The sequence below is a fragment of the Daphnia magna genome, linkage group LG6 (genome assembly GCF_020631705.1).
Source record: "Daphnia magna isolate NIES linkage group LG6, ASM2063170v1.1, whole genome shotgun sequence".
NCBI lineage: Eukaryota > Metazoa > Arthropoda > Branchiopoda > Diplostraca > Daphniidae > Daphnia > Daphnia magna.
Genome location: NC_059187.1, coordinates 279504 through 307436, shown reverse-complemented (window position 1 = coordinate 307436; position 27933 = coordinate 279504). Strand labels below are relative to the sequence as shown.

Below are 27933 nucleotides of genomic sequence, written 5' to 3'. Positions count from 1 at the left end.
TCTAGATGGCGTTTTTTGCGTTTATGATGAAGATTATGAGTGACAAGTTAAATGGGTGTTTGTTACGTTACGCTGTTATGTGTTTCAAAGGATTTTTCGTCAAAAAATTTACGGTATGTTGTTATCTATTCAGTATTGCTATCGTTGGGTATATATTGAACAGGAAACACTTGAAATAAATTGCTTTTTTCTGTGTTGGTGTTTCGCCTTGTCAGCTATGCCAGCTGCTGAACCAGCAGCCTGCATTCCTGCTATCAATGTACCACAAAAGATCCTGACACTTTGAGAAGGCCACTATTGCTTACATGAAGATCACCATCCAGTTCAAGTACTGTTAATGGACCTCAAGCCTTTTGTTTAAGCTTAGTGATGTGTTCTCTCATCAGTCAGCGACAGAGTCTTCATCTACTTTGTGTTGCTAACCATCCACCCTCAGCATCCCAGGTATCCAGATTTCCAAGTTTCTCTGATTAGCCAACCATCATCAAAACCCTTCAGCTCTTCAATGTGGTATTTCAGAACATAACTTATCTTCCACTATACACATCTGTAACAATTTTCTCTACACAGGCTTCTCCTTCTCTCTTCTTAATCTGCTGAATGCCAACATTGAATAAGATTCATCCTCATTGCCTTTCCATGGTATTTTAATTTGGTGGATTATCTGGATTTCTCATTTTTAATAAATCTTTGTTGTGTACACGGAAATCTTCATTGTTAATCCTGCTGTTCTTCTCACCGTTACTTAGCCAGCTCACATGGATAGGCTTTAACAACATCTCCATTTTTTGGTATTTTAAGTTTCTATATTATGGAGCATTGTTGTGTTGTAACAAAAACTTCTGTGGTAGGACTGCAAATATTCATCTTCCTTCGGTACGACACTGCCGTTTTGACAATTTCGGTAGTTTCGCCCCCAGTGGACCACACGTGTAAGTTCTTTGTCTTTTTCATCGTTTTATCAGACAAATGCCATTTTCCGCTCAAAATCACTTACTTCTTTTTTTTTGCCTCATTTAATCTATTTAGAACTACATTTTCTTCGTCTTCCTGTCGTTGTTGTCTACGACTTCACCTCATCGCTGTCTTCGTTGATGTCTTCGCCTTCATCTCCGTCTCGTCGTCTTAGTCGTCTTCTCCTTCATCTCCGTCTCGTCGTCTTAGTCATCTTCGCCTTCACCTCCGTCTCGTCGTCTTCGCCGTCTTTGTCTACGCCATCACCTCGTCGCCGGCTTCTCTTTCGCCCTTCACGTTGGGAATTCACCGTGGATATTCGCTCTGGTATTGTTTTGTTTTACATTATTATGTTTAAGTTAACCCGTTGGCTGCCACCCCGTTTGCGTCCCATTTTTTTTGTAGCTTGTAGGGACCGGCCGCAATGGCCTTCGCCGCAAGGCGCTTTAGGCAATGCACCAGTAGGGACTTCTCTTTGTCGATGCGGTGGCGGATTCCTGAGGGTGTGCATTCCCTGTAATGGATTCCGTCACCGTGTCAGCCCGGACTTGTCTTCGGACAAGTCCCACCTTGTTCGCGATCTTTAAGACGCGATGTTTAGTTACTGTAGTTTAAGCAACCTACGGGTTGCGTGGCCTGGCAGCCAACGGGTTAACTTAGTTAAGTGTTTGTATGTTTGTGTAAATATTTGTGTGTATGTATATTGTTATATTAAATAGTGGTGGAATTGTTGGGAGGAGGTGGGACAATAAAAACAATTTCAATTTTAATTTATTCTTCGTGTTTATTTCATTTCACCTTATTCGAATTTATGCAAATCAAAGATAAACTTAGATTATTTGTTTTCCCAACCTATTTCACTCTAAGTCCAACCTTTTCACAAGTACTTATTTCAATAGATTTCACAGTCGGTGAAACATCAGTGAATAAATTGTTTTCTTTGTTCCATTAGACTTCAAGTGCAATCACTTGACAAAAAAAAGGAAAAAAATGACTAAAACAAACTAACTTCACATGGTGGCATAACAAACGGAGTTAACCATTACCTTCTTTAACTCCTTTGTTTCCATTGAATGAGGTAATAACTCTACAAACACAAGAATGATACTGGATATGTTTATTTAAACTGACAACATAACATTACTGTCACCGAGTGACTCCAACGCCAGTGAAACACATCAGGTGCCTCCAGGTTCTCTGCAAATTAAAACTGTTGACCACGATAGAAAAAACCAAGTCCTAGATTGAACCAAGTCATTGAATGATTTTGCAGCCACAAGACTACATCAGGTACATCTCAAAGACCTGAAAGCATGATTTAAACAACAAACTATTACCAATAAATTCTAACGTCACCTGATGACACCTCCAAGAATCTAAGAGATTTGGATAGAGAAAAAGATTACAAAGAGCTACTCTTTTTTACCTATCACCTTTGAAACAAAATGGGTATATCAGACTAACGGAGATGAAGAACGTGCTAGCAAAGCCAAGCCATGTTCCTCCTTTAAAAATTTAAAATATAAGTGGTACGATGTTACTTTGATATGAATTTTTGCCATAATACCTTGAACAACTCTGCATTGATTGAATTCACAAGATGCAACTCAAAATACACGGAAACAGTGGTCAAATTTCAAGAAGAGACGTTCGTTTCAGCAGCCATCCTCTGAAAACAGCCTCGCGAAATGGAACAGCTGACGGGACAGCTGACATACCAGTAAAAATTCTACGGAGTTAGTGATTTCTCCCCTAGATGTCTTGAATACATACGGGAAATGTCAGCTGTTTTGGCAACCGGTTTCGACACGATAAAAAATATATAGAATTTATCTATTTCCTCATTTTTTTAAGATTTTGATAGTTGTAAAAGTAAACTATGGTTAATAACAGCTATGCAGTGATATTAGATGATATTAGGCAATATAATACATTCAACAACAAAAAGAGAAGTTTGATACCTTGTCAGAGAAGTAGATTATCCCAAATGACATTTAAATCGTTAGCCGTTCTATCTATCACTTTGACAAATATATCGCCAAAAATTCGACGTTTATCTTCCGGATTTACAGTCCGACACAACGACAAAGTTTGGCGACCATGCACGTTGGTGGAAGCATCGTAGAAAGTCAATCTTGCTTTAGCAACCCAAAACAATTCGAAACATCAAATCTGATCGCTGGTATGACAATAGAAATGAAAAGCCACTGTCTGGAAAATAACTCTGTTAAAGAAAAAGAATTATAAACCATAGAATTTGAGATGTGACAGGACGACGTATCAATTAATCTCGTATCAAACTTTGGCCAATTATAATATTCTGAAAGGTCCAGAAAAGTATCTCAAATTACCCGAAGGTTGAGCCCGAGTTGCTGTAAACTAGTGACGACTTGCTCGGATTCGTCTTTACGCAGGAAACCGTTATCGATATGGATGTCATGCACTCGCGACGAGTCGTCACTCTGTAGAAGTGCTTTACAGAAAAGGGCAGCACAAACGGCGAATCGAATCCGAAAGGATTACCTAAACGAGTATAATTCTTTGATGATTCTCTCCCACAGTTTTTGAATCATTCTTCTTCTTTTAGCCTTTAGTTTTACACGCACTAAAGGGTTAAAGAAAATAATATAAGTCAAGGGGGAAACAAGGCCACAGAAAACAAGGGGTTCCAAATAAGCACTTCAATGATTTGTGAAATAATACCATAACATTTGCGATAGCAAAAGGATCCGGAACTCTTCTGTGCCCTTCCAACGAACACGTACTTTTTTATACCAAAACTCCATCAATATACTCTTCAAATCCATTACGATTGCGAATCTACAGTAAGGAATATAATTGGGCTTCAGTATAACATTCTTGCTGATACAGTTACTGAAAACAGCGAAACCCTATTGGCATATCTCTCGCGAATTACTACCACGACATTGCGATTATTCTACCTACATTACAGAAACAGAACATGAATCAGTAAAACATTCTTTGTGATAAACTCATTTAAAATAGTAAAACATCTAGTTAATTGTGATCCAATTCTCCCGCTCAAGATATTCTTTCCACAAACAAAACCAATAGAAATCAGTAAGATACGTACCTTGAAGATATAAATAATAGAAGTAAATGATGCAGCAAATATTCATACTGCTCTCTCTTTTTACCATATGTCACCATCACTCAGAGTGTAATCTATATTAATATATCTTTGACCTATCTTTGCAATGACACTTGGTTGGTATTAGACATTAAGGCATCCAATGTCCCTTTTTGTAAGAAGCAGGAAAAGCTTCCTGCATCAAGAGTCATGTCAAACAAATACAAGACACAAACATCCAAGAGAAGATATTTCATTTCATACTACCTACCCCTATGATTAATAACAATTTAGCTAACATCAGCATGTCATAGAGCTGCATGTGTAAGCCAAACCAAAAATACTGTTGGTTTGTCATTTCAAGCTTGTTTATACGAACCCATCATTGTGCAGTTCTGCATGAAGGGCAGAAATTTCCATAATTTCAATTAGAATATTTTCTGAGGGATTGGTGTATTTAAGAAGTGCATCATAACACTGCTGATATGGACCATACCTGAAGAAATGCAAACACTATGAGACATATGATCACAAACAAAAACTAAAAGAAATAATGGGCAAATATACTGTACCATTCAAATGATGCCAAGTGACAATCCGCTGACAAACAGTGAAGTATACCATGAAAATGGTAAAGTTCTGTGAAAATGAGGAATCCTTCCAGTTGGCCTTAAAACATGGCAAATTTCAATCATGATAAAGAAAAACCTCAGATATTAATTTTAAAATAATAACAATAAAAATTAAACATACAATAAGCATAGATAAACTCAAAACCATCCTCAGGAATGAATGTGTTGTTTTCCACCGACTAATTCCATTGCTGACTAATTGTTGTTGCCACATTTGGTTGACTTAGTCACATGCGACTCATTCCATGTTTGGACATAACAGATTGTTGAAGGACATACTACTGCCGAAACAACACAAAATCAAATAACAATTTAAAAATCTTCTATGACTTTTAGCTCTATGGCTATGTTCTGCGATTCCCTCTTGAGGCACCGAAGCACTACCGCTGCTCACACGTATCATCAAATGACCAGTCTGCGAACTAAGTGAGATATTATGGCATAACTCATTGCCTTACATACCCTAATTTATTAATACGCTTACCATTACCAACGGAGCCTGCCACATGCAACGCCACATCAAGTCGCACATGCATCCACTTCCAAGTTCCAATGCGCGTTTCCGGCATGCCGCCATTGACTGTACAGTAGCGATCGAAATGGGCCTAACAATCGATCGATAAATTCAATATGTAGTGAACTCCTCCTTCGTTGAAGGCGTGGTCTATTCAAATCCCTTCTATTAGTGTCGTTTTTTAACGTTAGATGGTAGTGCTAGTTAGCTATTTACTTGCTACAGAAACGATCAGCTAGCGATAAGAGTTTTCTATAAAAAAATGGATCAAACGACGTTCCGTACAGTACTTCGTTTATTTTAGGGTTCTCGTCAGATGCTCCTCATGGCATAATTCCGCCCAGAAATAATTATAATTTTCTTGGAACACTTTTATTTTCAGACGAATGCATCAAGAACCAGAGCTTATTTTATTGCCATATACTAGTTGTACTAGAGGAATAGAGACGTGAAGGAGTACAGTTTTCTAACTGATGATGAAGGAAAAAATTTCGTAAAAACTGGAAACGATTATGACAGCATTAAAAGGAAATGGATACAGCTGGGTATGTCTCTCGCACGATGGTTGGCATTACCCGCTTTCGGAACGCATTTATTATGGTATAAGATGAATTATGTTTATTGAGTTTTTCGCAATATTTCTTATAATGAACTAAACATAACCATTAAACCATCTACCCTTAATGGTAGATTCGGAGTTCCGAGTGAAATGTGAATTTGTCTGTTCAATCTTCTCACAACCAGATAGCAAAAAATAGGTAGAAACAAGCTTCCTATAGGTAATTAGAGTGTGACAACATGTCGACTTACAGTGTTAATTACAGGGTCTCTTAAACGTTCAAAGCATCCCGGGAACGTTGGCTTTGAGGAGTTAAACACACTGAACTATTTGCATTCGAGTTTTGGTGACGTTGTTCAGATTCGCCGTAGAATGATGCGTCACTGTCTAAAAATCGAGCATGAAATTGGATAGTCACACGTTTTCAGAAAGCGATTATTTTTTCCTTTAGAGAAAAAACAAAACAAAATCAAATTTACGTTACCGCCATTTAAATCTTCCTCGTCGTTTACGGGAATTCTGTCTTCCCTAAAATTTATTAACGGCCGAATTAAATAGTGCTACTTAAACTGTTCAAATTTCTTTCATTACTCATTCTCAATGACAACTGAATCGGCGGAAACAAGAACCGAATGTCCTCTGTCAGTGACCACCTCATCGTTCAAAATAGGTGGCCCCTCTACTGGACGGCTACTGGTTCCAATACTTCTCTGAACCACGGATTAGAACGTTTCGATACGTATTTTTCAATATCTGGGACTTACCGTTTGATCAGTGAAAGTTCCTCCCGAAGAGCTGTGCGAACCCGGCCGCAGAAGCGGACGGCTTTCATCTTCCGTATCAGAATCCGAATCGGAAAAGTTTTCGCCCCGCGCAATTACTCGTCTTTTACATACTGGACATACCCGACGGTTACGTGTAAGCCATGGATCAATGCATTTGGCATGGTAAGCTACACGGATACAATTCCTTAAACTCATGGATACTATTATTTAAAAAAAAAAATAATAATAATATTTTACCATGTGAACAAGGAAGAATACGCAGTTTATCGCCATCCACGTAGTCTTCTAAGCATATCGCACAGGTATCGTAAGGATCTCCTTTTTTAAATTTATTCGTAGGAATAGTTTTCAAGGACGACGAAGGTAAGCGAATACGTCTTGATCGTCTGCGCTCTTTGACGCACTTGACCAACTAAATACATGTAAAAATTATTCCTTCAGTCCAATTATTTATGAAGCACACATAAAATAATATATGGTGAACACTTACCATGAAAACAACCATTATTGCAAAACAGATTGCAACAACAATGGCAAATGGTAGAAGATAGCTGTTTATATTAAATGGCAACTCATTGGTCAGTAACAGCATGTACCTTCCAACAAAAATACAAATTAATCATTCAAGTACAGAATTGAACTGTTTTACTAATACCCTTTATCATATGTGTAGAAGGACTGAATTTTAAGTCCATCTGAGGATGAATGAAAGAATATCAAACACAATAAAAATCAACAACAAAGCCATGAATCACCATCTTGTCCAATGAATATGGCAGCAATTGTAATGTCATCATCATTTTCTCCTGCCATAGGCTCTACAAGGAAAAAAATTAGACTTTATAAAAAAAAAACAATACTAGAATTCATCATACCAATGAGATTGGATCCAACATTATAAATGATTGCAGCATCATAATGAGCATTCTGAGCAGCTCGAACTTTGTCAACAAAATTACATTCAAACCGTCTTATCAGGACAAACCATGTATCTGAACAACTACTGTTCTTTGGAGGTTGGTCAATTGGCCCACAAGCATGTTGAGGATTTGCTACAACCACACACCCAGCCAAACCATCAAACGGTAATACTTTTCCAAAATTTGCAGGTAAACTGGGAAAAGCATTAACTGTGGAATTTGTATCGCGAGATATTACTAAAACATCTGCTTCAACTATCCATACCAACAGGTATGTTAAAAACACCCATTTACAGAAGAAGTCAACCAGGTTACACGGGAAACTCTTACACATTCTAAAGTCTGTAGAAGCTGTCGGATATTTGGTCAGTTCTATTGAACACTAACAAACGTTTCGCAAAAGCCAGGGGAAATAAACGGTTCTTTAAAAAAACCCCAGCTCAACCTACGTAAGTTTAAACCATCGTGGGTGTGAGAATAAGTTATACAAGGAGTTTAAAAAGATATGATTAAGGAATAACGACGAGTAACTGATCTAAATGAGCGAATTGAATGGTTGGATAGGACGAAACCCAATGAAATATGAAATTCACGACGTAATGACAATAACACATAATATGTTGTCCCCGGAAAGCGAAGGCGGAAACTGGTAACGGCTAAAACGCGGAGCCGTGTGCGGAGCTTGCGACCTTGTTTTGTTTCACAGAATTCTTGCCAACGTAAACGTACTGTAATCAATTTTTTCCAAACCCCACACTAATTAAAATCAATTTATGAATAAATTTTCATTTATTTCCTGATTTTTTTTACTTTCATATACCGCTTACAAAGGATGTTTTTCTAAAACTATTTTTTTTTCAGATGACGGTGATCAAGCTGGAGACAGGTGTTACAATGCTGTTTCAGCTGAGGGTGATATTCTTTAATTGGATAACATTTGGTTCTTCATTTTATAATTTATCTTTTTTTTATAAGTTGTGAATCTGCCTAGTGTCGAAATCCAAGCAAAAAAACACGTGCCAGATGGCGCTTCAGCTTACTACAGGGTACAGGCCCACACCCCACAGGCTTAAAATGCCAGACCGACCAGACTCGAAAGTTGAAACTGTTCAGTTCGCGGGGAAAGGAGCTATTTTCCCGGACACGGACGTCCGGCCCTTGCCTTACAGCAGAGAAAGACAACCAACCGGCTGTTATTAGCAGTATTACTATTTCGAGAGACCTCCAAAACGTTCATGAAAATTCTTGGGCTGGGCTGGCGGTTTCTTTTTTCTTTCAGTTACCAACAAAAAGCTTTATTCCATTTTTAGAGGTTTAAGACTCAATGACTAGAAGATATTTTCGTGAGGTTTAACGTGTTTTAAAAGATCCTGCTACCCGTATTCAAAGTGGAAAGTTGAAAATAGAAACAATGAGTGGTTCTAAATCTGAAGAAATAACCGAAGAGCTTGCAAGTGTGTTGAAAACTTGCGGAGAGAAAAATGAAAAAAGCAAATCTCGTAAGAAAGAAATGCGAAGTGTGGAAGTACTCTTGAAATCAATGAACAATTTATCATTTGAAGAAAAATTGAAGGTGTTTACTTGGTATTGTTTTTTGTATGAGGTTCATTTTAATGATGAGAATTCTTAGGTATTTACTCATAAATATGCTGAATTACTGGAAGAAAATGGGGCAAATCTTTCTAACCTGAAAGTCTATGAAAAACATATTCAAGTTTTACAGAAGGAAAAAGAACAGCTACAGATGGAAAATGGAAAGTCTCTATTAGCTCGTTCAAGGTTAGAAGAACTTTGCCGTGAACTACAGAGGCAAAATAAGATTATTAAAGGTGTTATTTCTTTTCTAGTTGTTGTAAATATTTACTCATTTCATTTGGATTGATTGTATACTGTGTAATAGTTTTCCTAAAGCCTTTCTATAAATTATCCTGCAGAAGAGAGTATGGTGCGTGTACGTGAAGAAGAAGAACGCAGAAAGGAAGTATCTGCCAAATTTCAAACAACACTTGCTGAAGTTTCAGCCCTGCTTCAGCAGAACAATGATAAGAATCAGAAACTTAGAGAAGAAAACAGTGAAATGGCTGCAAAACTGCAAATGCTATGTGACCAATATAGCTTGAGAGAACAACATTTGGAGAAATTGGGAAAACAATATGACATAGAACGACAACTAAACGAAGCTAAACTTGCAAAAATCCGAATGGATTCTGCAGAAGCAAAGGAAAAAATGCTGAAAGAAAAACAAATACTATTACTTGTAAGTTTTCATCTGCATTTTCTAAGCTTTTGCATGAACTTATGCAAGATTTTATTTTTTCTTTGTAGGATCTGACTGAATATCAAAAGAAATGCCAGGTGATGCAGGAAGAAGAAGTTGCCTTACGTCACCAGTTATCAATGTACACGGACAAGTACGATGATTTTCAAAAGGTTTGATTTTTACTGGGTGTTATTGCGCATTTCAAAGATTAATTCGTTTTCTTTCTTTTTCTATATGATAGGCCTTAAAAGCTAGCAATCAACAGTTTAATGGCTTCAAAGGGCAAATGGACGAAATGACTAAAAAGCTCAAAAGCTTGGAAAAAGAAACTGCTCTGTGGAAGCAGCGTTGGGAGAAAAGTAACTGTTTACTTACTGAAATGGCACTTGAAAAGAAGCAAAGAGATTCCGAGCTTCTAAATACCACAAAACAGTTGGCACAACTTGAGAAACTCTGTAGAGCAATGCAAACAGAAAGGGCCTCTTTAATTGCAGAAATAAAGTCTAGTAAAATGAGCCCAGCAGCCCAGCTCGAAGCTTCTCCAAGTAATGAAAATAGTCATTCACGAAACATTTCGACAGCAAGCCCTAAAATGTTGGATTTAGATCTCGTCGAGCAACCTTGCAGAAACGTCGGCACAAGTGTATGTCACGGAAATGGCGAAAAAAAAATAGAAAACGCGCAGGAAGTTGAGACAAATGTTCCGCCACCCGTTTCTTGTGACGTTACCTGTGAATCGCTGGAAGTTCAAAATTCGACGGAGTCAACAGGATGTTCCGCAGATGCGTCTTTCGAAAATAGCGTTTTAAATCACTCGAAATCTCCAGTGCAACCGCCTTCATCATCGGAAACTACTGAAGCGAGAGCTACTGCGGATTCTTCTTCTCAGGATTCTGTTGGTTTTAACTAGTCATGGACAGAACAAAATACAATACTTATGAGTTTCTCTTCAAATTTTACTTGGGATGGGGTTACCAACATGTAAGCAAAGGTTTGCATTCTCCGTGCATCCAGTAATAGGCCTTTTCGACTATGTAGTAGTTGATATTCGCCAGATTCCTTCCAGAATTCTCATTTGTGGACACAGGTCCAAATATAAACGGATAAAAACAATTTCAAGGTTCAATAAATTAAAATTTGTCTGAGATAGCCTACAACTAATATCCTAAGTAATACAAGATTGATAATCATAGTAGTATAAAACTATCTGGGAGTTATACATCAGCTTATTATGTATTAGCAGCCCACAGAATTAATTCAACAGATGAGTTACATGATTGACAAGAGTAAGTTCATGTTGGTTCAGAGAATAACAAATTTAATTGTGCACCTTCTTACTTAGGTAAAGCAGAAGAGTCAATCATGCAAGGGTAACAAAAATTCCCGAAACAGTTTGATTTTTTTAAACAAGAAATAGAATACAGCGTACTATGACGAAGGCATCCAATCAGTTCGTCTCTGGCCATTTTAGAAAAGCCAAAGATCCAACCACTAACTTTGTCTGATCAATAAAGTGTGTTATATATAGCAGAACTATTGGTACTTGTGATTGATTAGACAATTAGTCTAATCTGCTTTAGCACGAGGACTGTGTCCATACTCCGACCCTTTGCTTGCACTGCTTAGATCCATCAACTTGAGCAACGCAACAACCACTGCAAATAAAACATTACTGCACAACGGAGGAAAAAAAAGCTTAATTTTTTATAGAAACATTACCTAATCCCAATAAAACAACGCCGATCACAACATTGACGATTCCAGAGCAGAAAAGGGAGTAGAATGCACAGCATACTGTAGGAAGTGTTAAAAAGGATGTGATGACGATTGTGAGCAATGTCCAAAGACGTCTAGGACGATAATGGGAACGAATTGGTCCTTCGAAATGGTGACCGGGAAGAGAGGTAGGAAACTTCCCTTCAGTTTTGAAAATGTCAATCATTTTGTCCTATAAAATATTTCGTTACAGCAAATACGGAAAAAAGATCAAAAGATGGAAGGTCTTATTTAAAAAAAATAATAATAATATTAAAAATAACGAAAAAATTTAATGGCACAAACGAAGAATTGATGGCAATTCTGAAGCCCAGTACTTTATGCTGGTAGTTTTCATGTAGCCAGTTTGAAATTTTATCACTGTCCTCTGGAATATCTTCAAGAGGTATGCGTTCAACCAATATTTCTGCTGCAATAGGGCGACCAAGGACTAAGCTCTTGAACACTGGCGCGGCGCCTTCTTTGCTACAGAAAAAATTGTCGACATGGTCTAAAATACATAAATACTTTTTTCTCGGTCTTACGTATCAAAAACCATTGTAGCACAGTAGATTGCCGGAAACTTTCCTCTTAGCTTTTCTACTGACAAGACAAAGCCCTTAGTACGAGGAACCAACAAATGTTTCAGAGGAGGAAAACCGGATTTTTGAGCAAATTCAACGGAAGCGGCATGTTTTTCTGGGGTGTATCTTGTCCCTTCCGCGAAAACATGTAACTGAAGAATAAATTACAATAAAAATCCAGTCATGCCCTGCCAGACATTATTTGGTACATTTATCTTACCATAACAGGATCTGGGCATTTACTCATATTAGTAATTTGGTTTTCCAAAATTGACTTGTCTTTCTCCCAGCTCCTAAAATTAATGGTTACAGAAATAAATCTAGAATTGACAAGTTTTTCCAAAACTAATACCTCTCCAAAAAAGCACTTTCAGAAAACAATGCAGTCCATCCAATAATAGGAACTTTCTTGAAAGATTTTTTGACAAATGCTTTGGCACTCTAGAAAAAAAATGATTGAAAATGAAAAATGTTCATACAATTTTTATTTGAAGGTTAAGCTAATACTAAAACATGAATTTTAATGCTTACCCCTAGCATTTTGACATGCTCACAAAGAAACCAGCTAAATAGCCAATCAACTTCATATGAATGATTAAGCAGCAGGATGGCATGCTCACTTCCCATTTTTGCCCATGTCTTGTCATCTGTATAGACTATGCAGGTAGAACTTGACCACCACTCGGCAAGAAATTCCATTTCTGTTTTCAACAAAAGTATTACTAGGGTTTCTTTCTTTGGCCAGAGAAAATGATCTTACGTCCCCAGACCGCGTAGGTCAGATAATAGTTTATTTTGTGGTACAATGTAGAACTCATGGGTTTCAGGCCCACCCACAGCAATAGTTGAAAAAAGTTAATCAACATTCCAGTAATAAGGAAATTTAAACCAATTACGACAAATCCGGCAAAAGAGATGGCCTCTTTAATATTTTTAACCGGTACCGTCATTTTTCGCGACACGTGCTCTACCTACAGCAAAGTCAAGGTAATGTTCATTTAAATATTAGAAATTGGAGGCCAATACTGTACCTGTTGTAAAGTTACGTTATAAAAGCTTATCGGTACTGAAAGCTGATTACGCACAATTGGATACGGCCGCAATAATGAGTGACGTTCTGATCCTGTCACACTAATCGTTCAGTGCAATCTGTTGAACCTTCAGTCTCTATGCGCTGAAGAAAAGCAAAACAGTATACGCTAGTAATTCTAACTTCTAGGGGTAATACAACATGACCATCGTAAGCTCACGACAAAATCAAAAATTTCGTCTGCTATGCAGCACAGCGATGCCAATCATAGAAAATAAGGCTAAACTTATCCTGATTAGACCAAAACGGTGCACTGTGCACCTAAAAACCAGCACTGAACCAAGTTATAGAAGTTAATAACTCTCCTATACCTTGATTGAACATTGTGAACAATCAAAACAGCCCACAAGATTCGGTCAAAAAGCGACCCGATCAACGCTGGGCCGATCCCTATTAGGTTAGGTTTTGCCATTTTGCCAGAGTACTTTCTATGACTATGAGTCTTCTACAGTCCATGACTCTGCTTTTGCTCACCTGTAGGGTTTTTTTGCAGTAGTGATACCACAGTAGTTTAGCACTATTGCTATACTGATAGATTTCTCTTTGAAGCTCTTTGCAAACATAGCAGTGGCAGAAAAATTTTCCCCGCTATGTGGAAGGGTCCAGTATTTATGGAGACGGGTGTACAAGTCTGCACAACATTCGCACCTTACACATGGAAGACATTGAGGCATCCACCATTGCATGATGCCAGCTGAGAACGAAAAAATTAGCCCCGGGCATCTTTATTCTTGTACCCATTCTTCCAACGACGCACAGCGGCCATTGAAAGCCTCAAAGGAATAAAAAATCTTCAGTCTAACCGTAGTCTTCCACACAAAAACACCTGTTTTACCTGAACTGGTAAACTGAGGTGCAGTTGCGTGCTTGATATCGGTTGCCAAATTCGGTTCAAGGACTGAGAAGGGGGAAAAAAAGTGTAACCTAACCAAACATCAAAGTCTCAAAAGCCCCCTCTCTCAATCAATCCTAAAGAGGCCTGAAATAGGAACGTAAGGTATTTGGAGATTTTTCTGATTTATAGTTTTTGATATTTTGTTCAACGTTGCAATATATATACTATTTTTGTTTACCGAAAACCGGAATCTTAGCAAAACAGCAAATGGGACGGCAACGCGTTGGGGGAACAGAAAATTTAAATTTTATTATAATATAAATAAGTTTAATTCATTTTTTTATTAATATAAATAAGCTGATTCGCCTTGGAGTTTCTTGATTCAAACGTCCGTCTTGGGCTGTTATCCATGAGGCATTAGGTTTCTATATTTATTAGTTTAACGGTATGAGCCACTGTTGCATGTTGCGTTACTACCACAAACGTGACCTAGTTACGTCACGTTGATTCACTGAACAGGAGGAGTTATATAACGGTGATATAATTTCTACTAAGGATTCGGCGAGTTAAGAAACAATTTAGGGGAATGTCCATTCAGATACTTTCAAAAAGGGTTTTGGTATTATAATTAGGACGCAATTTCTGGTAAATTTACATGTTCCTGTTTACCTATTGATTATTTCCAGTATTGCCGAACTGGAACCTATTGTTAATTCTTTAAGATAGACATGCATAACCATTCGGCAAAGCGAAAGAAAAAAAAAACTATATGCTTTTTGTACGTTCAATATTCGATTTTATTTTATTTTTTTTTATCTTGAAAGGAAGAAAATGTTGGCGCAAATAAAAACTGCGGGGGCGTACATTGGATTGTTAACGCTTTTTATAAGTTTCATCGTCTCTGGATTATTACTGAATGGAATCCAACTATGTCTGTGGTTAACAGTCAAACCAATAAGCAGAGGATTATATCGCAAGATAAATTATTACCTGCTGACCTGCTTATGGAATCGTAAGTAGTTTTGCAAAACATGTTGTACACTCTCTTTTCCAATTTGGGATTTTACTTATGTACTGCATAGAATTTTTCTGGCATTAAATTAACTATTTTTTTTTTAGAGGTTCTATTGGTAATTGACTGGTCCGGATCAGCCATCAGTGTTTACACTGATACCGAGACATGGTCGAAACTGGGTTCGGAAAATGCTTTGCTTATTATGAATCATTCGAACGAGCTGGACTGGCTTGTAGCTTGGGTTCTAGGAAATCAAGCCAACATTCTTGGTGCAAGTTGCATTTAATTTTAACAAATAATCAGCTATATTATAATAACATTGACTAGGCTGCACTTATTTCAACATGTCCTCCATTTTTCATTCTTTTAATATTTAGAATTCAAAACTGTTCATCAAGAAAGCAGTTGAATGGATACCTATTATAGGTTGGGCGTGGAAATTTGCTGAGATAGGATTCTTAGAAAGGAATTGGGAAAAAGACAAATCAACGATGGACTTATTTGTAAAAAATCTAGTCGAGTACGAAGATCCAGTCTGGGTATAAACATTATAATTTTAAAAATTTACTCTTTATTTTATTTATTATTAAATTTTTTTTTTGAATTTACAGTTGTTGTTCTTCCCGGAAGGAACAAGATTTAGTAAGGAAAAACACGACGTATCGATGGAGTTTGCCGCCCGAAAAGGTTTACCACATTTGAAACATTTATTGATACCTAGGTAAGAGTGTGAAAGTTATACTTAGCTCTCTATGTCAATGAAGTATCTTGTCAACTTAGGACGAGAGGATTTTTTGCCATAACTCAGCAGCTGAAACAAAATTTTGGGGCTGTTTATTCTGGCACCCTGTGTTTCAACACGTAATGAAATATTTCATGACTTTGTTTCCATGATAAACCATTAATATAATAGTTTTTACTTATTCTGTGTTCAGCAAATTAGGTGCGTATCCCAGTCTATTAAATGTGTTTCTCGGTCGGCCCGTCTTTGGAGAAGTCTTTTTAGAGCGCATACCTTTCGAAGATATCCCCACCGAAATGGATAAGTCTGCGGAATGGCTACTAAATAACTTCGAGAAAAAAGTATTAAATTGCTCGAGAAATTGCATTTCTTCCTGCTTTTTTTGTCTACTAAGATTAAGAAAATTTGTAATGAAACGATGTAGGATAAGTTGATGGACGCTTACGAGAAAAATGGCGTTTTCCCGACAGCATTAGCAGCAGAGGACGCTAAATACTTCAATGGCCCTATTCGATGGTAAATAAGCATTTTCTATCAATCACATTAAAATTGTTAATAATCATATTTTACAATGGTATTCAGTCATTATCGTCCACGTTCTGTCCTGCCATTTTTGTTATTTTGCCTGTGGAGTAGCTTCTGCTTACCATTTATGTTTAACTCGGTTAAATGGTTCTTGGGCACAGGATTTACAAGTCTAATGGCAGTCGTTTTCATTTTTGCAATAAGTATTAAAGCAAAATCTAAATAGGACACGAAGTTTTATTTTAAATCAACTATAATTTTCCCCCCAGGTGCTTCCTTCATTTACAAGCTAATCGATATTACATTGATCAGTCGTGGTTCTTCTTATGGCAAAGATGTTTCCGTAAAAGAGTAATGAGACATCCGATGTGGTCTCTTTCCTCTATTGACGAAGAGTTTTGATATTACTGTGCGTAAGTGCGTATGTTGTGTTATTTTTTTAATGGCATACAACCTAAATTTTAATCAAATGTCAAACCGTCCTCTTACATGGTCTACATATCAGCTTTCTTTTAGAAATGTAAAAAAAATCATAATTACAAGAAAATGCTTTTGGTTTTTATGGTTGTTACATCAATAAAGTTTCTTTATGATAATTTAGTTCACAGAAAATATATATTTAAAAAAAGGAAAAATCTAATGTGCCATTACCATTCATATTTACGACTCAGGTCAACAACTAATCATAAAGAAATCGAATTGAGCACATTCACAGTTCATCTCCTATTTTCTGAGAAAATGTTAGAGAGTCAAGCTGCAAAGGTTTCTGATCAGAACCAATTCTGTGATATTCTAAAATCATATGCGCTGCTTTTTCTCCAATCATTATAACAGGCGCGTTAATATTGCCATTTGGAATAACGGGCATCACAGAAGCATCAGCAACACGTAAACCTTTGATTCCGTACACTCTGTTGTGTCGTGATAGGTCCACATGTGGTAAAATAGTTTTAAGACTTACTTCATTCGAAGGTGAAAACTGTCTGCAATCGGTACGTACCTTAGCTGCGGATCTACTACGGCATCAAGATCTGTTGACGGGCCCTGAATGAGGTGGCACATAAACGAAACGAATTATTATCGTGAAAATAACGTCGGGTGGGGACGAATGTGTGAGAGATGACGTACCATCTTGCAGCTTCCAACTGGGTGATGCAAAGTAGCCGACATGTGTTGTATAAGGCATTCCAAGTACGATTCGGAATCCACTAGAAAATGATGACAATATGGATGCTGAGCATTATGCAAACGTAGATGTTTCTTCATCGCTGTTGTATTGAGTGTTTCTTGAGCAAACTGAAGAGCTAGTATTAAATACAACGTTTAGCCATTGACAGATTAAACTATTAAATTTGGTATACCTTCTAGCATCACTTGGATATCATGAGGATTACTGTAATATTGCGGATCAATAATTGGCTGATGCGATGGATCGGCCGAACGAAGACGTATCCATCCTCTACTTCTTGGTCGAACCAATGTTGCTAAGATAGACGCTGTGTCTAAGTGTGACAGCGGTTCAAATATTTCTTTCCAGGCTTTTTCTTCTAAACCCATCAGGTGTCTCACGCAAATCTGTGGCAGAAGTATTAGAGTTACCATTATTATAATTTTTTTTCTTACTACAATGAAACGAACACCGTGATCCGAAGCGACTGAGTAAGACAAGAAGTGAAGTTGAATGTCTGGCCAGTCTGGTTCGCAGTTTTTGGAACTCTTAAACGCCATGCCGTCTACACCATTACTTGAATATTGACCTGCTCCGTGAACAAAATAATCCCACCATGCCTAAAAACAGGAGAAAACTTTTCATTTACTGGGGAGGTTCTTTACTGGATACTTAAATATTTCGTAAATGAGAATGCACAATTAATTGTTACCATCAGGTTCAGAGGATTCACCAGAGAGGCAGAGCTATCGTTATGGACTAGGGGAGTCAATGGCACATAAACTGGTAATTTAAAAAAAATCAGTAAATAATACAAGAAAAGAAAGATTGGGAAAAACAAACGAAAAACTTGGATTTACCGTGATCTTGCAAATTTTCTCCTACTCTTCTGTCAGCTTTCACCTTTATCTTAAACAAATCAAAGTGAAGTTTACTTTTGAGCTGTTAGAAGGGCAAAATCGGAAAAAAGAAGGCTACTTTATGTTGTTCCAAATGTTCTCTTGGTCCCACTCCTGACAACATTAGAATTTTCGGAGTTTCTATTGCGCCTGCTGACAAAATAATTTCTTTCTCTGCAATAGCAGTGATAAGCTCGCCCCGTCTTTTATACTGAACCCCGTACGCTTGCTTTGATTCATTAATCAAAACTTTCTGCACCTGTGCGAACGTAATCACTTTAAGATTAGGGTATTTATGGGTGTTTTTCAAAAAGGCCGAATATGTGCTGCAACGGGCGCCATGTTCACTTGTTAACTGAGGAGTTGTGAATCCTATTGAGTTGGTGAAAAACGAAGCTTAGTCTGTTGTACTACAGAGTACAAGGGCGAGATCATACTTGGCAAATTTCAATGGAGTGAAGCGAAACCTCACCGGTTTGGTTGTGCCCATTTATGTCAACATGATGGAAGCCCAGCTCTAATCCAGCATCGATGAAAGCTTGGGGTAAATTTGATTTCCAAGACCTATCTTCGACTGTTAAGCATCCTTCTTTGCCGTGGAATTCTTCTATTCTTAAAAAAATACAGTTTAAAAATTAGTGTTTCCCATGCTACCTGGAAAGTTTCAATCGAATTGCCATCATTTAACGGTGGGACGGTGAAACTATATACCTATGCGTAGTACTCAAAGAATTGTAGTATAAATTAAGCATGTTACCGTCAATAAAGCGTCCAGTATTTTTCTCTGATTTTTTAAAGAAGGGCAAAACGTCTTCGTAGCTCCATCCTTCGTTGCCTAAGGCAGCCCAATGATCATAGTCGTGCTTGTTTCCACGCACGTACAACAAGAAATTAAGAATACTTGATCCTCCAATGCCTTTTCCTCTTGGCCAATTTGATCGCTGGTATGGGCGACAGAATCAATAAAAAAAAAATCATATAATTAATTTTTGTTCGTCGCAAGTGAATAGAACAAAAACACTTCGTTACATGGCCAACTGAAGCTGCATGGCCAAATTTTTGGGGCTCAGTCTGGTAGTTCCAAGAGAACGGTGTAGACGGAAGGGTACCTGAAATCAGCGGAATATTAACTAATGGGGAAGGATAGCCTCCAGCTTCGACCAGCAAAACCGAATAACTGCCGTTCTCGGAAAGACGAGATGACACTACTGCTCCAGCTGAACCTGCTCCTACTACAGAAATGTAAATGGAATTGAATACAGCGGTGCTTTCCATACTACAGAATTCAGCACTATAACATATTAACAATCCACTAAACCCTTACCGACAATAAAGTCGTAAATGCTTGATTCCGAGTCGACTTCTTCCAAGTATGAGACTGCATTCCAAAACCAAAAGTGTAAATAGCAGATAGCTATAATGCCAAAAGCTGCTAGTAATTTAAGCAATCCTGGCAGCCATAGTTTGATATACATCTGTCTTCTGGGAAAAGCAGATCAGATCAATGGGAATTTTCCCGATTAATTATTCATTATTTTTTTATTCATTTTTAAGAGCTTGCAAATTCAATGTCTCTTCCTACCAAAACTGATGTGTGAGTATGCCCCAAATATATTAATGTAAAATGTACTTACATCTACATAAATCTATCTAAGGTTTATAACTTTTTTAGAGCCAAAGTATTTAACTCTAAATAACTGTTTTGGTGATCATGATAAATAACAAGTAAAGAAGGAGAACATGGCATCTTCCATGTGGTTAACCATTCAGTTTGGCCCACAAAGTTTTAATTACCAAGCCAGTTTCACTAATACCACAGACTAGGAGTAGAAGTGTATCTACTTCAAGTCTGTGCTAATACTATGTCTTATCTTTCAGTTATTATATAACATCACACGTTGGGTGATTTCTTAACACATAATAAGAAAATCAACCTATAAGTGGGATGTCATGGGATTTTAGTTGATTTAATCTCATTCATACATTGGCTTTGGAAATCCCTTGTTTAAAAAAATAATGTAAGAAACTTACACTCGATCCTTGTTCCCGAGGAACCAGGGTGGATTCGTTCCGAACGCTGTTTGGATCTGAATGTAATTGGGAAAAATAAAATAGAGAAGAATTTTTTGCTTCTAGAAACTATTGACAGATGGCTCAGCTTCTCATTGTTTTGATCGCAAATGGTAATTTTCGAAGAATGAAGAAGTAAGCCTAGTTTTGAAAAATAACTTCCGGGGAGCAACGTTTGAAACACAGATTCATAGACTTCGACCTGCTTCGACGTATGAGAGTTGAGAGGGACGGACGTAGAAGGTATTTTGTGTGTTACTGGTATTTAATTTCCAGCCGTTCATGTCAAGATGAAAGATAAGAGTTAGAGTTCTAGGGCACTACTATAGCTTAAGAGACGTTTGTCATAGATCTTTGTGAAAAACTCCGTATATACTTAACTTGTGACTTAAAAAATCATCATTGAAAGATGGCTCATCAGTTCTTAATGAACATGGTATAATGAAAAAATTACTAATAATAACTTAACAGCATATCATTTGAAAGGCATTTGGAGGCTATATGGATCTTGTTTTCATTAGATGGGATTAGGTGAAAGCAAAGAATTCAATCAAGAATTGGCACAATTTCCCTCTGAAGAAAAAGAGATTCTTAACAATACTTTCTTGCAGCTATCATCTGGTAATAAGAAAATTGATAGACCAACTGTAGAGGTATGTATCTCATTTACATGTATTTTCTCATAAACTTCTATTGCCTGTTTGTTGGTTTCAGAATGCCCTGAAACAATTACTCCCACTACCAGAAGTAGATGTTTTGGCACATCGTATTTGTGACCTGATGACTGGCCAAATATCAACAAATAATACTGTTACTTTTGAGGGTTACATTCACTGTGCAGCTGTAATGATCAATGGAATGCTTGAAGATAAAGCAACTCAGCTTATATATATGGCCAAAGGAAGGAGAGGTGCAGCTACATACGAAGAATTATTTTATGTATGTATAATATTTAAGAGAATTTCATTTATTTATGGAAGTTTTACTACTTAAACATGTTTTTAAAAAATCTTATTAATATGTTATTCATTAATTTTTTAATTTCATTTATTAATATTATTAATATTTATTATATAATTTTTTTTTTCTAGTTTTCAACGCAAATAATTCGACTAGCTTTTCAAATCATCCGGAAACTTCCGTCTTTTCGCTCTTGGGATGGAAATTATATGTGCAGTTTAGAAGACGTAAGTTGCAGAAAAAAAATCAACGTTTGAATTCAGCATTTTCTGCTTCAAGTTTTCAAGTTCAATGGTTTTTGATGAAGGATTCCATTAATCGTTTGGCGGCGGCCATAATGAATGAACTCAAGAGCACTAAAATGGAGAGCTTCGATAATCAGGCGGTTTGTGCTTGGCTTTCAGGGAGCAGCTTGTTAAATGAGTTTGTTTTACACTTGAAGTAAATATTTAGTTTCTAACTGCATTCTAACTAAATATGAAATCTCTAGATTTCATGGGATGCTCGCGGGTCACATTTTCCACTTCCCATTGACCAAAGGAAAGTCACTTATTCCTCTTTGCCGAGGGATACCAGCTCAAGTATATCCTTCGGTAAATTAACATTCGTTTGTCATACAGGTCATACTTAACTTATACTTTTTCTTTTTGGTCAAATTACTCTTGGTTGTAGTGGTTGTCACTTTCCGATATACTTTTTATTAATTGTGCCCTACCACACGAGTTCCGAAGTGAATGGAGATTATTGTTTTCTAGCCGCATACATGGGGAAAGCTTTTCTAGGTTGGCATTTTGGGGTATAACTATTTGTTAATTTGTGTAGTTATTTTGTTTCTTTTCTAGCCTCATGGGTAACATTATTGATAAAGGACCAAGTGTGGTTTTCGTTAAAGACTTTGATGGCCATATATTTGGTGGGTTTGCTTCAACTAGCTGGAATATTGGACCACAGTTTAAAGGTATGTAAATTCGGAATGCTCCCCGAAAGCCTCTTTTTAAAGCTCCTAATTGTGCAAATTAATGTACTATAGGCACAAAGGATAATTTCATCTTCTCTTTGGCACCTGAAATGGCCTTATACAATTCAACAGGCTTCAATGATCACTATCAGTATTTAAACATTCAGCAACAGACTTTCCCAAATGGAATGGTATTATTATTATTTTTTCTTTCTTTTTAACTTGACCTCTAGATTGGCGAGGCCAGTGAGTAAACAAATTAAAGCTATTTTTAAAATTCCCTTTGATATAGGGAATGGGCGGCCAGTTGGATTATTTTGCTATCTGGATTGATTCTGAATACGGTAATAATTTAGAACGAATAGGATCAAGAAGGTGTTTGTGCTTCTATATGACATAGCGCAAGCCTACTGAAGTCTTTCGTTCAGCTATTGTTTCAATTCATTTTTTATTTAACACTTATTCCTAATATAGGAAAAGGCAAATGTTCACCAAGTTGCACGACATTCAACTGCCCTCAGTTATCGGGCAAGCCAGAGTTCTCCATCGATATGGTCGAAGTTTGGGCCGTTGGTCCAGAACCAACTGATGATGAATCCGTAAGTAATTTAGATATTAGATTAACATGAAGCTTAAGCTTATCACTAACGAATAAGTAACTTTAATCACAAAACCATTTTTAAAAAACCAAAAGAATATTTTAAGAATTTGTTGCCATTACAATTTGTTACCATCTTCAATTTCTACTTCAAAAACATTTGCTACCCGAATGAAGGTGACTAAAAGTGACATGGCTGGAAGCGTACTGGACACCAACCGCGAGGGCAGAGCCATGCTCGATATAATGGGCAAAGAGAGACATAGCGAAGGACTGCGTGAGCCAGTAGATGAAGATTGACCTCTGTCTGGGTCAAGCACGTAGACGCTGTGCGTTTTCCATGACTAGATGATTTCTATCTTTTTCGTTTGATCACCTCATTGAATCGTTCAAACAACGAACGTCCAGCTTTTGCTTAGATAGTCGCTTATACTTCTCCGGTCTTCTCCGAACTTTTAACAGAGTATACCGTGTGAGAATAGTTACGTCGATAATCGGACTTCCTCTGTTTCTAATTAACGCATCCATAATTTCTAACCGTTTTATGATTAGTTAATCTTGGTGTATTCAGTTTAACATTTCACATTCCTGTGCCTTTCTTTTCTGCTTTTTAACTTATTTGGCGTAAATTCCCTTTTTTTTTGTTGTTATTATTATTAATTGTTTGCTACTTTATCGCAATCGTTTTCTTTTTCAGGAGACGAGACCAAGCATACTGGACGTAGATGTAGAAGGAACAGGTATATTCATCATATTTTATTTTTTAACTGATAATATTTTGGGTTTTGGCTGTTTAAGAGCAATATTTTGTTGTTTTTTTTAGCCATGCTTAGAATGTTAAATCGAGGCCCAGTTTCAGAAGGAATGCGAGGTAATTAGAGTGACTGAAAACATATTTTCTGAATTGTTGAAAACTTTTTCTAATTTTATTATTTCGTCGCATCAGATAACCCTACATCTGCTGATCCCGAAGAAAAAGAACTTTATGTGTCATCCATTTCAAACTGAAAGCTTCAAGAGCCTACAATTGATGCGCCACAACAATTCCATTTTTTATCGCCAAAAGAGCTGAGATTTTTCTATTTTTTCCTTACATCGAGTAGAATCATCAGTGTTAAATAGTCATAGGTTTACGTATAAAAATAATGTGCGGTTTAATGGTTTATAATTGAAGTCAGACTGAATTATGATGAATCCTTTCGCAGCAGTCGTGCATACTATTACTTTTTATTTTGTAGAACAGGAAAGCTAACTTCAAGGTTTTCGCGTGCACCTAACTTCAGGGAAATATGAACTGTAGATTAAAATTTGAAATTAGGAGTTTCATAAAATTAGGACGGTTCACGCTATAAAAGATTAAAAATACATCAATCAAAACAACAAATCGAATGCAATACAAACGAAATTACAGGACACGTATCGAGAAATGGCCGATGGCTCTGTCCCCTATTTTCGTGGTTTATCACAGACGATCCGGATCAAATATATATTCCCTATATATGTAAGTTGGATCTACCAACGAACCAATCCAGGTAACAGAACGCCTAGCCTCATTTGTTAAATGGGCTAGGTAGACCTCAAAATCAGATTTCAGATTGGTAGGTGACGGCGTCCCTTCAATCTGTTTATAGAATTGCAAATCTTTAGAGAAGGGCCTAATTTTAGCCCCATATACTTCATCATCATGTCAGAGGTGAGAAGAAGCAGAGCCTTTCCATCGATTTCCTAGAGAAATAAAGGAGAAATTTAGCTATACTTACGCCATAAATCATAAATGAAACTCAAAAGTTAAAATTGAATTACGTGTTTTTGAAATAGTTGTGCGTGAACGCTTAGACCTGCATCCACAGAAGTCAGATAACGCATCACATCATCAACCGACCACTCGGCGGGATCGGTGGGTGTGGAAAAGACCTTCGTAATAAGATTTGTTCCTCTTGCATCGGTTTCATTATCGTGACTAGTAGTAGATGTGGCTCTTTGCTGATCAGGGCTCTGTAATTCAGGATTCAATTCAATTTTCAATGGTGCCACGGTTGCGTTTGCGTTAGCTGCTTTATTTGTTAAACAGTTCCCAACTGGCGACCCACACGACGGAGATATTGGTTCACGTTTGTTTAAGTCATTATGATCACTTATGAGGCTGATCATTGACTTCTTTCTTTTTACACTTACCGCCGGCTTTACGTAGTCTCGACCTAGGATAAAATACAAAGATAAGATTATGATTATCTACAACAAACTAAGTACGGTTGCTCGTCACCTTTACGTTTGAGTGCACGAAGGCCATCTGGCTTGTCTACTCGATCGGAAACGGCAGAATTGGCAACACATTTCTTACAGTTCGCAACGGCGACTGTACTAATCAAATTTTCACAGTAACCGAGATCTTCACTAAGAAATTCGAGGTACGTCTCAAGCCCCAAGACATCATCGACTGGTGGCAAACGAAGCGTATGAACCACATTTTCATATTTAGCTATGGGAACAAAAAAATGTATTCAAACGATGGTAGAGAGTAGGCGATGAGTACATTTACCTCGGATGACAATGTCTCCATCACCTTGCCGTGTTCGCAGGATGGAGAAAGTTTGTTTGGTTTGTAGCGCGGCATCAACTAATCCTTGAACAGTTTCTCTCAGCACTTGACTTAACGTTCCAGGTCCAATTAGTCTTGGTAATTTTTGCACTTTAGACGAATCCAGGTGAGGTCCACAATTACACAGACGATTGATGTATACACTCACTAGGAGTGCACAACATTTGTTATCCATGTTTAATAGCCAAACAATTGTTCAATATCTCACCAGCTGTTTTCACTCTTTCAATAGAGGACGTATCTGGTTCAGGAACGATGGTACAAGTTTCGGTTTTTGCGCCAAGATCTAGGGAAGAAATAGACAACTTTCCTACTTCTGATGGCATCTTCTCTACTCCCGTTGAGATGAATTGTAAGGGAGGAGGAGGAGGTACGCTGAGAACGCGAGACTTGAATCTGCTTCCACTCGCCAATGCAACTTAAGAGAGATAAAATTGGTATTAAAGGAGGAAAAGTGGCAAAATTAATCGATCTCACATTTCTGTCCCGGAGGCTGAAGAGGGTGTCCTACCATTGCACAAAAACCAACAGGAAAGATGTCACGAGAATCATATCGGCACCAGTAATCAAAGGCGCCTTTCCATCCATCGAACGTAACGAAAATGCTATCGTTGTTGACCGCACCTTGAAGAAAGAATGTTATCAAATGAAGCGGTACAAGGCTGCAAAAGAAAAGAAAAAAGGAAACTGCAAATGTATGACGTACCAACCGTGGCAGCACATATTAAATGTGGATTTTTGCGATCGACGGCTTCAAGTTTTTGACTGATTCGGAACATATTGTATCGAGGCGAAGATGGCTCCTTTTTAAAATAGCGACTGGGTGCAGTCTCGGCTCCACTTAGAGTTTTCAAGAGGAATGTACGCCAAGACGACGCATTCATGCGAAAACCTAGAGGAGGCTGCAGCATTCCACCATTGCTTTCACAATGTCCTGTGGTTTAGATTGGGAATGGTGATTTACTGTTTTGCTGCCTTGATGTGAAATCATTACCAATTGGATGGATGTCGTTTGAATCAACCAGCCTCCAGAAATCGTTTTTGTTGTCGGAGCCATCAAGACGTAAGCGGAGTCGCGGGCCGATTATAGCCACTACGGTGGCAATGCAAGTGGAGGTTAAATTACGTGGATCTTGAGCTTCTAGTTTTACTCCACAGTGAAATTCATTCGTTGGTGGTACAGCGTGCTGTTTCCGGAAAAAAGGGTTTAGTAAAACAATATAAGTCCAAGTAGGAAACAAATGTTGGGTATTTCCAGCAGCATACCTGCTTAAAACAAACTGGGGGTGCTGCTACACTCCTAGTTTCTGCAAGGTAATCCTCCCACGCAAATGGGCAAAGGTTAGAGCTCAACACAGCAGAAGATTCGGGGTTGGCTGCTGTTGGCAGATGTGGTAGATCTGGGTTATTCTGAAGATTTGTTGCTGATGAACAGTTCAATTTTAGTTTACTATGTTCTCTTTTCTTGAACTTTAGGCAACACTTTTCGCTGCAGAAATCTCTCATTGCCAAGTTAACAAGGCTCTGGAACGGTACACCAGCAATAGCTTCCCCACACTGAAAACATGCCCCTTTCCTGAATTCCGACAAACAGGCTGCAGAACAAAATGTGTGTCTTCCATTTTTCAGGGGCAGAACATACAAATTTGGCTTTTCTGCTTGGCTACACCATCCACATGGAAACATACCTCCTTCAGCAGTTACTGTTGGATTGCCATTGATTTTGCTATGCTCTGGAAGGTAAGGGGGAAAAAATCATTGAAGAATAAATGTACAAATACAAGTTAAGAATGTTGATGTTTATGCCACTTACGGAAAAATGACTGATGGCTCATTCTGTTTTGGAATGAGGGATTCCCAGCAACCTGATGATATCAAGCTATTTTCAAAACATTAGATTATACATCACAGACAAATTGAGATTAAAACAGACCTGTATTCACTGATGACAAAATCAAAAGATCTGGAAATCAAAAATGGGATAATTCCGTATGTCAATTTAGGAGGCTATGGACATTGGGTTGTTTCTAACTCACGGCTTTTTTTAGTTTATGGTATGGGAATGCAATTGTTTTTTAAACCTTGCACAAAGACAAAGCCACATGAAAAAAACGCGTGAAAAATGTAAATATTTTTGTTATTCAATGTCGTGTACCGACGCTCGACCGTTGTATGTGTAATGTATTACACGCAATCGTTGTTTTTCAAGAAAATCACGGATTTCCATAATGATAGTTATATCGATTGTTATGGTAAATCGATTATGATAAATCGATCTTCGCTATTAAATACTGTAGTTGGCTCTTAATTAGAAGCGTCATCTAGACGATAACTGTCAGCTAGATGATAAGTATACGCGGCTCTATAGGAAAAATTACCGGTGCAGCTTTGCTATAAGCATCATCTTAGATGTGCTCGAC

The 27933-nt window shown here is 37.5% G+C and overlaps 7 protein-coding genes and 2 long non-coding RNA genes across 16 annotated transcripts; 4 read left to right on the top strand and 5 right to left on the bottom strand.

The window, feature by feature from the left end:
- Nucleotides 1-53: 53 nt before the first annotated feature.
- On the top strand, nucleotides 54-1407 carry LOC116924736. The gene is made up of 6 exons (XR_004395137.2): nucleotides 54-113; nucleotides 216-510; nucleotides 571-642; nucleotides 750-791; nucleotides 852-932; nucleotides 1030-1407. It is a non-coding gene; the product is annotated as an uncharacterized LOC116924736 (long non-coding RNA).
- A 649-nt stretch (nucleotides 1408-2056) lies between these two features.
- LOC116931197 lies at nucleotides 2057-5128 on the bottom strand. The gene is made up of 8 exons (XR_006648160.1): nucleotides 4799-5128; nucleotides 4618-4714; nucleotides 4049-4541; nucleotides 3830-3896; nucleotides 3306-3774; nucleotides 2522-3178; nucleotides 2381-2459; nucleotides 2057-2259 (listed from the first exon to the last, which is right to left on the bottom strand). It is a non-coding gene; the product is annotated as an uncharacterized LOC116931197 (long non-coding RNA).
- A 666-nt stretch (nucleotides 5129-5794) lies between these two features.
- LOC116924729 (E3 ubiquitin-protein ligase RNF13) lies at nucleotides 5795-8116 on the bottom strand. Its single transcript, XM_032931254.2, has 9 exons — nucleotides 7411-8116; nucleotides 7291-7353; nucleotides 7191-7230; nucleotides 7026-7131; nucleotides 6773-6947; nucleotides 6515-6702; nucleotides 6342-6460; nucleotides 6235-6278; nucleotides 5795-6137 (listed from the first exon to the last, which is right to left on the bottom strand). Exons 1-9 carry the CDS (start codon nucleotides 7787-7789, stop codon nucleotides 6022-6024), a joined length of 1230 nt encoding a protein of 409 aa, XP_032787145.1. The 5' UTR covers nucleotides 7790-8116; the 3' UTR covers nucleotides 5795-6021.
- Nucleotides 8117-8524: 408 nt separating this feature from the next.
- LOC116924726 (alpha-taxilin) lies at nucleotides 8525-10659 on the top strand. Of its 2 annotated transcripts, XM_032931251.2 has the most exons (6): nucleotides 8525-9028; nucleotides 9086-9284; nucleotides 9390-9712; nucleotides 9781-9885; nucleotides 9957-10260; nucleotides 10321-10659. In XM_032931251.2, the coding sequence occupies exons 1-6, from the start codon at nucleotides 8867-8869 to the stop codon at nucleotides 10623-10625; spliced, it is 1398 nt and encodes a 465-aa protein (XP_032787142.2). In that variant the 5' UTR covers nucleotides 8525-8866; the 3' UTR covers nucleotides 10626-10659. The 2 variants fall into 2 exon arrangements, with proteins under 2 accessions (XP_032787142.2, XP_032787141.2); XM_032931250.2 differs by having other exon boundaries at nucleotides 9957-10659.
- A 270-nt stretch (nucleotides 10660-10929) lies between these two features.
- Nucleotides 10930-13227, bottom strand: LOC116924730 (1-acyl-sn-glycerol-3-phosphate acyltransferase gamma). Its single transcript, XM_032931255.2, has 9 exons — nucleotides 13086-13227; nucleotides 12815-13025; nucleotides 12586-12755; nucleotides 12407-12495; nucleotides 12275-12347; nucleotides 12016-12206; nucleotides 11809-11956; nucleotides 11435-11663; nucleotides 10930-11370 (listed from the first exon to the last, which is right to left on the bottom strand). The coding sequence occupies exons 2-9, from the start codon at nucleotides 13002-13004 to the stop codon at nucleotides 11282-11284; spliced, it is 1179 nt and encodes a 392-aa protein (XP_032787146.2). The 5' UTR covers nucleotides 13005-13025; nucleotides 13086-13227; the 3' UTR covers nucleotides 10930-11281.
- LOC116924725 (glucose dehydrogenase [FAD, quinone]) lies at nucleotides 12991-20497 on the bottom strand. Of its 2 annotated transcripts, none has more exons than XM_032931249.2 (15): nucleotides 20360-20497; nucleotides 19653-19810; nucleotides 19358-19560; nucleotides 19086-19269; nucleotides 18801-18935; nucleotides 18408-18700; nucleotides 18290-18338; nucleotides 18142-18212; nucleotides 17900-18049; nucleotides 17623-17836; nucleotides 17390-17565; nucleotides 17262-17305; nucleotides 15915-17172; nucleotides 13619-15841; nucleotides 12991-13228 (listed from the first exon to the last, which is right to left on the bottom strand). In XM_032931249.2, the coding sequence occupies exons 2-13, from the start codon at nucleotides 19801-19803 to the stop codon at nucleotides 16971-16973; spliced, it is 1872 nt and encodes a 623-aa protein (XP_032787140.2). In that variant the 5' UTR covers nucleotides 19804-19810; nucleotides 20360-20497; the 3' UTR covers nucleotides 12991-13228; nucleotides 13619-15841; nucleotides 15915-16970. The 2 variants fall into 2 exon arrangements, with proteins under 2 accessions (XP_032787140.2, XP_045031264.1); XM_045175329.1 differs by lacking the exon at nucleotides 20360-20497 and adding an exon at nucleotides 19963-20276.
- On the top strand, nucleotides 14811-16857 carry LOC116924732 (1-acyl-sn-glycerol-3-phosphate acyltransferase gamma). The gene is made up of 9 exons (XM_032931264.2): nucleotides 14811-14991; nucleotides 15099-15265; nucleotides 15372-15533; nucleotides 15606-15715; nucleotides 15775-15855; nucleotides 15930-16077; nucleotides 16161-16252; nucleotides 16319-16464; nucleotides 16531-16857. The coding sequence occupies exons 1-9, from the start codon at nucleotides 14811-14813 to the stop codon at nucleotides 16614-16616; spliced, it is 1173 nt and encodes a 390-aa protein (XP_032787155.2). The 3' UTR covers nucleotides 16617-16857.
- Nucleotides 20486-24121, top strand: LOC116924727 (MTOR-associated protein MEAK7). 3 transcript variants are annotated; one of them, XR_004395131.2, is made up of 15 exons: nucleotides 20565-20834; nucleotides 20920-21051; nucleotides 21113-21337; nucleotides 21490-21585; nucleotides 21666-21781; nucleotides 21849-21951; nucleotides 22031-22140; nucleotides 22201-22316; nucleotides 22389-22507; nucleotides 22609-22660; nucleotides 22791-22915; nucleotides 23092-23243; nucleotides 23612-23654; nucleotides 23738-23785; nucleotides 23861-24012. XR_004395131.2 is itself a non-coding variant. In XM_032931253.2 (14 exons), exons 2-14 carry the CDS (start codon nucleotides 20920-20922, stop codon nucleotides 23920-23922), a joined length of 1347 nt encoding a protein of 448 aa, XP_032787144.1. In that variant the 5' UTR covers nucleotides 20486-20641; the 3' UTR covers nucleotides 23923-24121. The 3 variants fall into 3 exon arrangements, 2 of the variants coding, with proteins under 2 accessions (XP_032787144.1, XP_032787143.1); XM_032931253.2 differs by lacking the exon at nucleotides 23092-23243 and having other exon boundaries at nucleotides 20486-20641; nucleotides 23861-24121; XM_032931252.2 differs by lacking the exon at nucleotides 23092-23243 and having other exon boundaries at nucleotides 20567-20834; nucleotides 23861-24121.
- Nucleotide 24122: 1 nt separating this feature from the next.
- On the bottom strand, nucleotides 24123-27734 carry LOC116924724 (polycomb protein Scm). 4 transcript variants are annotated; one of them, XM_032931246.2, is made up of 12 exons: nucleotides 27550-27734; nucleotides 27447-27476; nucleotides 27327-27392; nucleotides 26780-27246; nucleotides 26508-26700; nucleotides 26220-26447; nucleotides 25991-26137; nucleotides 25722-25931; nucleotides 25454-25660; nucleotides 25178-25393; nucleotides 24718-25112; nucleotides 24123-24639 (listed from the first exon to the last, which is right to left on the bottom strand). In XM_032931246.2, exons 3-12 carry the CDS (start codon nucleotides 27346-27348, stop codon nucleotides 24505-24507), a joined length of 2220 nt encoding a protein of 739 aa, XP_032787137.2. In that variant the 5' UTR covers nucleotides 27349-27392; nucleotides 27447-27476; nucleotides 27550-27734; the 3' UTR covers nucleotides 24123-24504. The 4 variants fall into 4 exon arrangements, with proteins under 4 accessions (XP_032787137.2, XP_032787139.2, XP_045031262.1 ...); XM_032931248.2 differs by having other exon boundaries at nucleotides 27327-27378; XM_045175327.1 differs by having other exon boundaries at nucleotides 27447-27734.
- Between the last annotated feature and the right edge of the window lie 199 nt (nucleotides 27735-27933).